Genomic DNA, 11,507 nt, shown 5'->3' on the forward strand with positions numbered 1-11,507 from the left:
AATTCAAGGGCAGAATCAAATGCATCTCACAAATCCCACAACAAAGTGGTCTCTAATGTCACTGTATCTCCTGAGATCTGGTCCTCTTCGTTAAAATGCATTGCATACCAGGGTTACTATCTGCCTGGCAAGCCTTCAAGTATAAAACCTACCAGATGATCAAAGAGATGTAAATAATTTTCCACACATTCGAGATATATTCTATTGTCTGCATTCCACATACGTAGGTGGCACACAGAGCTCTATTCCTGCCAGGGACAAATACAAAATTAGACTGACTTCAGTGTTTTTGTGTGTTTTCAATTTAGAAAGTATGGTAAGTAAAGGTCATCTTATTAACATATCCATAAAGCATCCCAATATTAGTAATGTCATTAAAACAAAGTCAGTATTGGCTGTGACATGAATAATGTTAAGTTCTTTAAATTCTTCAAAAATATAATGTTCGGTGTCTAGCACTATTCTGACCATGCAGAAGAGGCTCATGCCACAAATCTCTATAAAACATTCCACATGTAAACTTTCTGCCTGCCTGACTAGAAGTAGAAATCCGTTCCACTGTTAGTATTTGAACTGGAGGTAAATCAAATTGCTTCTTTTGCGCACTCTCGCTGGATCGAAGATGTGATGAGCAATGATTCACGCCACTTTGTTCTAGTTCCATCTCTCTTTGTTTTGGTTGCTGCTGCACTGCCTGCCGTACAGCCTTTTCACATGGCTTGTTTATGCTGAGTAACTCTGTTGAGTCTTTTCCTCCAAGTTTGGACCTATCTGCAATACTCCGTTGATACGGTGGTTTACCAATCGGCTCCGTATTCAAGGTGAAAAGTTCCTTAGTATCCGAACATTCTGATGCTCTGTCCGCTAACACCACCTTAGTTTCAAGGACCTCTTGTTTAGTCTCCACGTGCTGTGCTTGCACAGCCTCCGGATACAAGGCCAACAGATTATCTATAGCTTCATTCATCCCAGCAAAGTCACTAATCAAGGATGTAGCAATCTCTCGTTGTCCACTGCCTGAGGTCAGTGGTTTGGACACAGACCTCTCAATTTCAGCTGCGTTTGAAGGACTTGATCTAACTTTTTCTTTCACTTCTGGGGCATTGAACTGGCTGCCATGCTTTTTCTCTGTTTCCACTATCTTCATATCCCTGAGGGTGGTCTTGTGTGACTCTGAAATGGGTGGCATTACTGACACAGAAACATCAATGCCTGGTTCTGAAACTGCATCTGCATTTGGTGAACTCACTGCGTGAAAGTCAGATGATTGAAGCTCTAGATGGTTGAGCAACGAATTGGTAGGATGGGGTAGTGTAGAAGCGGATAGGTGCAAAACATTTAGCTCTTCATCAATGTGCAGCAGCTCTAGTGGACTGGGTGTTCGTGAAAGTGGTGAGGACAAAGCTGTATCATTGAGCATAAATTGAGAACTGCAAGACATGGGCAACAACACCCTAGTTGTTGATGGCTTAATGATAAGCTGGGCAGCAGCAGACACTAGCAGGGCATCTGGAGCTGAGGTTTCTCGTTTCTCCTCTGGTTCAAAACTTACAGGACTTACAGTACCAGCCTAAATTGAGGAAAGGAGTGCAACAGAAAGAACAGGGGTAAAAAAAGTAAATTGGAGAACAATAAAGAAAATGAATGAAGATGATTCTAATGATGCACTCCTGTTCTTACCTGTCCCTTGCTGAGGGACACCACATTACATTCAACTTGTGACACAACTCCAAGATACGCAAAGTCCCATCTGTTCTTCTAATGGTTCATGCTTGTCTTGTACTGGGTTCCCCAATATTTTATACCACATTTATTCTTCAACACATCAAACATGTCATTGCATTCTTCTGATGCCTCAAATTCCATCCATTCTGCCAATTTTGTGTTCTATCTGAAAATTATATTGGCTATATGCCTCACATCTGATCTTTAGATGTCTATCTCCTCCCAGTGGTTCATGCTCCACCCCACAAGACAGAATAAAACACAACACTGTATCCACAACACTGCTTCTCATGCCCCTTTTGCTACTGTATTCTGCGTACAGACACATCTTTTCCAGTCTGTTTCTGTAATCCTGGATGCTGCTTCTTTCCTACGAGCCTACCTGGGATACTACTTTCTAAAACAATTATTCCATGCAAAATGACATACTGAATGATCATTGCCATAATTCAGAGAATAGGTTAAGAGATAGTTCAAGACTAAATCAATTTAAATTCTTCCAAGTTCATCCAACTTACATCTTCCGAAAATACTAACATGAATGTTACTAGAAAAAAAAAGTTACAATCATCTTCTAAACTAACTCCAGTTGTATAGTTAACTATATAATAGTTAACAATTAATTGAATGAAGCAGTCATGCCTTACACAATCCCTTCAGCAAGATGGAAGCGATCCATTCTTGACTATTTACCAAGCCAGCTCCAGGTACTATATCTTTTCCCAAATAAAGTTTTAGTCCAGTACTCTTCCTTAAGTTCAAAAGTACCAAACAACTTTTTTTTTTTAAAAACTCGGCACATCCCCTCCACCTTGATAAGTAACAGATGCTTACTGCAGGTTACATTTCCCTGCATTTTCACCACTTCAAGCAGCATACACACAACTCTCAGGCTGGCTAGGAGACAAATGTTTTTGCTCGGCTTTTGCACCTTAGATACGGGACTCAGGAAGGCCAGGAATCTAATTACACTCACGTTGAAAACAGAGAGGGATTCCATCAGCTCATCGAGCTCACGTGTTGCTGAGGATGCAGAAATACGGGCCTGCTGTTGACTAGGAGTGTCACGCTGTGAGGGTAGTCCTTCCACAGGAGACACAGCTGTTGCAGGACTGAAAATGAGACCAAAATAGTCAGCGTTATCTAACTACAACACACCACACGAGTGTGCAGTGCCTGAGCTGAAATTCATTTTAGTGTCTTTATGCAAAATACTCTGCATTGATTCAGTTCAAAGTTAAACAAAACTTATATATCCAAGTAGGCACACTTAAAGAATTCTCTTTAAAAATTAGTCTATTACTTGTGATGCCAAATACAGACAGTCAAAATGAACTGTAAAGTCTTCATGGTAAGCAGGTTAGATGGTGAGAGATAATGAAACTAACGATGGAACACAGGAAAGGAATAGATGTGGAATGAAAGGCAAAAATAAGGTGAGCAGGAGAAGACAGGAAAGTTTAAAGATGACAATAACAAACGAGGATGTCACACAGTAAAGTTGGGGAAAGGTGGAGAGGGAATACCGTTGAAGGATTGGACTCAAAATGTTAACTTTGTCTCTCTCTCTCCACAGATGCTGCCAGACCTACTGAGTTTCTCCAGCATTTTTATTGGTTTTCCAGATCTCCAGTTCCCAATACTTTGCTACTATTATGGGTTGAGGGGGTTTACTATAAAAGAGAAAATAAAATGGAGTGAATGAAGAGGAAGATGCTGCTGAAATCTTGTTCATTGGGAGAAACTGCTTTCGACAATGGTGGGGGGATAGTTTGTGGGTGGTGGTGGGAGGTGGGTATAAGCTGCAGATATGCTCACATGGAGACAGGAAAGCCTAAGTCATTTTCACAAAGAAATTGGATAACGTGGAGCATTTCTTGAACATGAAGGAATGGTGAACTTCCTCAAGATTACAAGCTGTTTAAGATAACAGGGTGCAGAGCTGGATGAACACAGCAGGCCAAGCAGCATCAGAGGAGCAGAAAGGCTGACGTTTCGGGCCTAGACCCTTCTTCAGAAATGGGGAAGGGGAGGGGGGTTCTGAAATAAATAGGGAGAGGGGGGGAGGCGGATAGAAGATGGATAGAGGAGAAGATAAGTGGAGAGGAGACAGACAGGTCAAAGAGGCGGGGATGGAGCCAGTAAAGGTGAGTGTAGGTGGAGAGTTAGGGAGGGGATAGGTCAGTCCAGGGAGGACGGACAGGTTAAATGGGCAGGATGAGATTAGAGGGGGGGGGGGGGGGGGGGGGTTGGGGGGGGGAGGAGGTGATAGGTGGGAAGGAAGGACAGGTTAGGGAGGCGGGGACAAGCTGGGCTGGTTTTGGGATGCGGTAGCGGGAGGGGAGATTTTGAAGCTTGTGAAGTCCACATTGATACCACTGGGCTGCAGGATTCCCAAGCAAAATATGAGGTGCTGTTCCTGCAACCTTTGGGTAGCATCATTGTGGCACTGCAGGAGGCCCAGGATGGACATGTCATCTGAGGAATGGGAGGGGGAGTTGAAATGGTTCGCGACTGGGAGGTGCAGTTGTTTAGTGCGAACCGAGCGTAGGTGTTCTGCAAAGCGGTCCCCAAGCCTCCGCTTGGTTTCCCCGATGTAGAGGAGGCCATAACGGGAACAGCGGATACAGTATACCGCATTAGCAGATGTACAGGTGAACATCTGCTTGATGTGGAAAGTCTTCTTGGGGCCTGGGATGTGGGTGAGGGGGGAGGTGTAGCACTTCCTGCGGTTGCAGGGAAAAGTGCCCGGTGTGGTGGGGCTGGAGGGGAGTGTGGAGCGGACAAGGGAGTCACGGAGAGAGTGGTTCCTCCGGAAAGCAGATAAGGGTGGGGAGGGAAAAATGTCTTTGGTAGTGTGGTCGGATGGCAGATGGTGGAAGTGTCGGAGGATGATGTGTTGGATCTGGAGGTTGGTGGGGTGGTACGTGAGGACAAGGGGAATTCTGTTTTGGTTGTTATTGCGGGGAGGGGGTGTGAGGGATGAGTTGCGGGAAATGCGGGAGACACGGTCGAGGGCGTTCTCGACCACTGAGGGGGGGGGATGTTGCGGTCCTTGAAAAACGAGGACATCCAAGATGTTCGGGAGTGGAATGCCTCATCCTGGGAGCAGATGCGGCGGAGGTGAAGGAATTGGGAATAGGGGATGCATTTTTGTAGGAAGGTGGGTGGGAGGAGATGTATTCTAGGTAGCTGTGGGAGTCGGTGGGCTTGAAATGGATATCGGTTTCTAGGTGGCTGCCAGAGATGGAGACAGAGGGGTCCAGGAAGGAGAGAGAGGTATTGGACATGGTCCAGATGAACTTAAAGGTTGGGGTGGAAGGTGATGGTGACGTGGATGAACTGTTCGAGCTCCTCGTGGGAGCACGAGGCGGCGCCAATACAGTCATCAATGTAACGTGCGAAGAGGTGGGGTTTAGGGCCAGTGTAGCTACGGAAGATGGATTGTTCCATGTAACCTACGAAGAGGCAGGCATAGCTTGGGCCCATGTGGGTACCCATGGCCACCCACTTTTTCTGTAGGAAGTGGGAGGAATTAAAAAAGAGAAGTTGTTGAGGGTGAAGACGAGTTCGGCTAAGCAGATGAGGGTGTCAGTGAAGGGGTACTGGTCGGGCCTGCGGGACAGGAAGAAGCATAGGGCCTTTAGGCCATCTGTATGGGGAATGCAGGTATATAGGGACTGGACGTCCATGGTAAAGATGAGGTGTTGGGGACCGGGGAATTGGAAGTTCTGGAGGAGGTGGAGGGCATGGGTGATGTCACGGACGTAGGTAGGGAGTTCCTGGACCAAGGGGGATAAAATGGAGTCAAGATAGGTGGAGATAAGTTCGGTGGGGCAGGAGCAGGCGGAGACAATGGGTCGACCAGGGTAGTCAGGTTTGTGGATTTTGGGAAGGAGATAGAAGCGGGCGGTGCGGGGTTGGGGAACGATGAGGTTGGAGGCTGTGGGTGGAAGGTCACGTGAGGTGATGAGGTTGTGGATGGTTTGGGAGATGATGGTTTGGTGGTCAGGGGTGGGGTCATGATCAAGAGGGCAATAGGTGGTGGTGTCGGAGATTTGGCGCCTGGTCTCGGCGATGTAGAGGTCAGTACGCCATACTACAACTGCGCCTCCCTTGTCTGCGGGTTTTATGGTGAGGTTGGGATTGGAGCGGAGGGCTGCACGTTCTGCGAGGGAGAGGGTGGAGTGGGTGAGAGGGGTGGAGAGGTTGAGGCAATTGATATCTCGACGGCAGTTGTCTACATTCAGAACATTGAGCCCAACTGTGACAATGTCTACATTCAGAACATTGAGCAGGTACTACAAGCTGTTTATATGCTCTCATGAAACGGTGTTATACATATAAAGTTTATAAGCTGGAAGATGTTTTGGGGCTGTTTTAAATTTAAGATAAAATGCAGTAGTGAAGGTCACCATGTGACCTGCTTCAAATCTTACTTAACAAGAAGCCTGGGTGGCTTGGTTGCTACAGCAACAGTGAGGCCCAGGTTATTTTACAGGCAAGGCAGTACAACATGCTCATAATTTTACACAACGGGAAGAATTTGTCCTGACTTTAGGCAGGCTCCAGTATTGCATGGATATGCAAGAAATGTCAGGTTTTATAAACTTTAAATTGTCGTTTAATTCCTAGATAAAGAGGGTTTTGAAGGTAATCAATCAAAATTTCTGCAGGGGTACAAGGCCTGTGAGATTCACATTACCATGGAGATGAACTTTGAGAGAAAAACAGCATAAAAGCTACTGTAGTATTGGCTCAGACCCTGAACCCCTCAGACAGGACAGTCTGCAAGAATCTTGAGAGGAAAAGAAAGAGCAGTGTGATAGAGATAGCCGAGGTTACACCTATAGATCAGCCTAATGGCAGGAGAAGCAAGGATTGATGAACTGAAGGACAACTACATATACATACCTTGGACTAGGAACTGAGCTCTCCAGCTCATCCAATAGGCTTTCCACACTAGGTCGCACATCCTCAATTCCACGACTGCCATTTCTCTTGGGTTTTTCTTTTGTTGGGGGAGGCACCTTCTTCCCCACTTGAGTTCCATTTTCCTGACCAGTATATTGAGAGCCAGTCACTGGAGCATGATGGGAATTGCGGCTGGATTCCTCTGAAGAACAATAAACAAAAAAGTTTAATTAGGCTAATTTAATTTTGTTAAGCTAAAGCCTGATTTAAAGCTACCTTTGAATCAAAATTTACTGACTGTTTCCTTAAGCTAGGTTCATGGTTGCTGTCCATGGAGATATTACTTTTTTAAAGTTGATTTACAGGATGTGGGTACATGAGCTAGGCCAACATTTATTGCCCACCTCAAAGGGCAGTTAAGAGACAACCACATTGCTGCAGGCCTGGAGTCACATGTAGGCCAGACCAGGTAAGGATGGAGTTTCCTTCCCTAAAGGATCAATCAGCATGGTTTCATGATCATGACTAGACTCTTAATTCCAGACTTTTTTTTTTATTGAATTCAAATTTCACAATCTGCCATAGCAGGATTTGAACCTGGGTCCCAGAACATTACCTGGGTCTCCAGGTTAATGGTCTAGCCATAATACCACAAAGCCATTACCTCTCCAATATCTTAATCTCTCTCTCTCTCAATCTTGCTCATCTCTCAGATAAAGAAAACCGTGCATCTATATAACATCTCAATTCCTGAGGAAATCCTACAATGCTTTACAGTTTATGGATCACCTCTGAATCACAGTGGCTATTATTGGTAAAGGTAGCGGACAATTCACACATCAAGGGGTTCCCACATATAGCAAATGAATGAGTAAACGACCAGATAAATCTGTTTTTACTGTTGTTGTCTGAAAGAAAAGTATCAACCAGGTCATGGGAATAAATGCTGTCAAATCTTTTACAGCCAATTCAGCTAACAGATGGAGCATTGGTTTAATGCTTCACTTGGAATGCCGCACACCCTGAATTCACTAATGCATCAATCTAGATTACATATACGAATCTGTAGTAGGGCTCAACATTTTACCCCTATCTTTCACAACAATCTTTGATTCAGAGGTTAAGTGTTTCAAATAATGTAAAGCCAGCTTTCTCTTTAACAAAACGAGCTATATATCCACATGTGCTGGACCTCAGTTTGCTTACTCGCTAAGCTGGCATGACTGAAAGTGCTGTGGGAATCTGGAAGTGTTATTTTAAGTACAAACAAATGGACCAGAAACATAAGGATTTGGAATCACAACTAAAGTGTACTGTTGAGAGAGATAAAATTGAATCGCTAGTCACCCCACATTGCAATTTCTCTAAAATCTAATAATTTAGGACAATTGCGCAGTTGGCTGGTGCCCCACAGTTCTGTGCCAAAATGATGCACAAAAAATGTTGCTGGCTGAGCAATTTCTCAGTTAACTTCAACTGCACTCTAAGAGACATTTCAAACTGAGGTATGACACTTCTCCAGGGGCAACTTTCATACATTGTGTAGTGGCTAACTTTGAAAAGTCTAGGAACTGGTCATTTGATCTAGTCAGGGACCGCAGAGACCTGGGAGGGGATAATCAGACAAGATTAGTCATAGGTAGTGTCAGATTTATTTATTTCAGCAATTAACAGTCTTATAGTTACATTCTATATTAACTAACATTACATAAATTTAGATTAAGTGCAAATATATTCTGACAGCTGCTTTCGAATATCAAAACAAACTGCATGCACTATTCTTCATAATAATGCTTCCAAATACATTTACAGCCTCACAATTGATTTATGCTCCAGTGAGAAAATTCCATCTGTCCAATTCCAAAAATGGTCTTTCCGTCTCACGCTCTTTCCTCCTATGGATGCCATGCTGAAAAGAAATTTTTCCCACATTTTCCAATTATCCCCTAGCCTTATGTTAAACTGCAGAGAATGAATTTTAAGTTCACAGTAGGTTCTACATTCTGCTGCCATGCACCTTGGTACTGTAGTGTACTTAGGATACTGCACCTCCAAGTGTATCACATTTCCCTACCATCTTGATAATTAAACACGTCCATGGAACTAATATTCTTTTCCAGATTCTTTGAGGCATTGACATGAAAACAGAGGGGTCAGAGTCTGAGAGGAGAAAGAAGATGAGCAGAACAGAAAAAGGGAAATTTCTTTCTCATTCACAGCACTGAAGCAAAATTCTTTTGAAAGAAATAAACTAAAATATTGCATACAAGTGCCAAGTTACCCACATATATTACATAAAACACTTGCCAGTTGCAAAGTTGCTGGGTGAGTTGCTTTGCACTACATTCAGTTCCAGTAGGAGACGATCCAGTTCTGAAAGGTTGCTGCCCAGTGAAGACGTCATGACAACTGGTGAAGATTCTGAGGACTTTGTCTTATTGGGGAAACTGCACAAATGACGAAATAAGACTGACAGTCCAGTATTGTTACTTGCATCGGGTTATATCAGGCTGTAAACTTAAAGTGGTCTGATTGCATTATTTATTACACATCAAACGAACATGCCACATTTCCATCAGATATATAAACCCTGCATGATTTCAAACTAATGGTTAAAAAAAAAGCTGCAGATGACAGTCACAGGAGGGCAGTACTGTTGAGGTGAATGATCCAGAATCTCAAATGGTGAAGTTGTCACTTATAAGCCTGTATCAAGTTACAGAATCAAACAGACAATAAATAAATCAGCTGATGTATTATGTTTAAAAACCATGTCATGTGCATCATTCTGCCCTATCTCTACAACTTTATTCAGTCCACGTTTTCGATCTGTCCAACTTTGGTGTTCCATACATCCCTTGGCCCACTGTTAATGATAGACTTCTTCACAATCATGACACTGCACTCAGCTTTCCTCCCTGAATCCCTATTAACTCTTTCCTCTCCTTCAAAAGATTCCAAAAATCATCAAATTGCGCCTTTCATCATCTCCCCAAATGTCAGACTACTCTTCATCGATCTCTCCACTGTGTAACACTTGGTATATTAACTGTATTAACAGAGCATATAAAAGCAAGCTATTGTTGCAATGTTCAAACATTAAGAAAAATTCGAACCTCTCATCACCAAAACAATAAATTTGTTTATATGTAGTGTGTTATTTTTAACATTAGAAATTGAACAAGGTAGGATGAACCAAGAGGTATGATAAATGTTTCCACTTTCAAGGCTATCTTTAAATCTCTCAAGTCTTTGACTTCTCATCCATTATCCACTCAGCTCCATTTTAAGAGATCTTATTATCTGGAAAGGGATATGTTTCAGCTGACAGTGTCACTCTGTTTACAAAGGCAGTCAGTCCTTGGCTATCAATGTGATTCTATTCAAAAAGGCAGTCCCAGTTTATCACTGTCATTCCGCTTAATGAAGCGGTCTTTTTTAAGAAATTGTGTCACAGAGTACCAATCTTAAAAAAATGGTGTTAATGTGCTTAGGGAGGAAGTGCCTGTCTGCTACTTTGTTTAAAGAGTCATGCCCATTACCTTTCTAAGAGGAAAGTCTTGGAGTTAGCTGCTTTCAGACTGCTTGAATAGGACACTGATATTGAAACAAATCTTATCTGCCACTCCACTCAAGAGAGGGCCTTATCCTGGTTAGGTACCTGTAAACGTGGTCTTCCTCAGAGGAACGTGGAGCAGGAGGACTAACAGAGTCTCGTGAGAGAGAAGAGTTGCCTTTCACATTTGGTGGGTAGGTCTGCTGTTGTGGCTTAAAAGAGAACTAAAAATATTTAGTAATGAGAACAGCAACAATGAAACTAAGAATAACAGTTTTCAAATATACCAGAATATGGAAATGACAGGTACTTTAAGACTTGAAGAATACACACAATTTCAATACTTTCTCCAATTTATTTTTATACTTAGATAGAATTACTAACAGCTGATTTCCGACCACATACCTTAATTATATTCTCCAGTTTCCTTTTAACCTTAAATTGAGATATGAATTTCAGATACTGAATCACTGCTATGCAAGTCTCTCTCTAACCTGCTGCTCCTTTCACCAACCAACCGGAAAGAAACAAACTTGCACAGTAGTAATTAACGATTCCACAGAATTACAGGTGTGATCCTTTGTCTGATTCATCTTACCCACTGTTTCTGTCATTCAGGGAGTTTTAACTGTGTTTGTCCTACCTTTCCCCTACATGGGTTGTACTTTGACTCAACCCAAACTAGCTTCTCTTTAAAGGCTGTTCATTATTCATAACCCTTGATTCCCTTGTTAATCAAAAATCTCTCCAACTTTGCTTTGAATGTACTGAATATCCAGAATCTATTGTTCACTGGAGGACAGAATTCCACACACCAGCAATCCCCAAGAGGAGAAATTTCTCCTCATTTCCATTAAAAATGGAGGCCCTCTTATTTTGAAACTGTAGTCTCTAGTTCCAGATCCCTCCAGGAAGAGAAAAATCCTCTAAGCATCCACCTGTCAAGCCCCCTTAGAATCTTACATGTTTCAATACAATCATCTCCAATTCTGATCTCCAGTACCTTTTCTTATCAGAAAAACACTTCATCCCAGGAAACAGCTTACTGAAACATCACTGAATTGCCCCCAAGACAAGTATATACCTCCCGAAGGATTTTAACCAAACTTTCAACAATAGTGTGGCTCACCAACGCCCAGTATGTACAGTGGTAGAAAGACTTTCCTATTTTAGTAGAGATAGTAGGAACTGCCAATGCTGGAGTCTGAGATAACAAGGCGTAGAGCTGGATGAACACAGCAGGCCAGGCAGCATCAGTGGAGCAGGAAAGCTGACGTTTCGGGTCTGGACCCTTCTTCAGACCCATTTTCTG

The 11,507-nt window shown here is 43.0% G+C and overlaps 1 protein-coding gene across 2 annotated transcripts in view; it reads right to left on the minus strand.

The window, feature by feature from the left end:
* Positions 1-11,507, minus strand: part of LOC109927702 (paxillin-like) — a 151,982-nt gene that overhangs the window by 24,772 nt on the left and 115,703 nt on the right. For both annotated transcript variants that reach the window (XM_020527694.2, XM_048611554.1), the window contains exons 4-7: positions 10,301-10,407; positions 8,947-9,086; positions 6,640-6,841; positions 2,702-2,837 (exon numbers count right to left, since the gene is read on the minus strand). In XM_020527694.2, the coding sequence (XP_020383283.1) occupies positions 2,702-2,837; positions 6,640-6,841; positions 8,947-9,086; positions 10,301-10,407 (585 nt within the window). The remainder of the gene's footprint in view (positions 1-2,701; positions 2,838-6,639; positions 6,842-8,946; positions 9,087-10,300; positions 10,408-11,507) is intronic.

This window comes from Rhincodon typus, chromosome 24 (genome assembly GCF_021869965.1).
Source record: "Rhincodon typus isolate 14 chromosome 24, sRhiTyp1.1, whole genome shotgun sequence".
In the NCBI taxonomy this organism is placed as follows: domain Eukaryota; kingdom Metazoa; phylum Chordata; class Chondrichthyes; order Orectolobiformes; family Rhincodontidae; genus Rhincodon; species Rhincodon typus.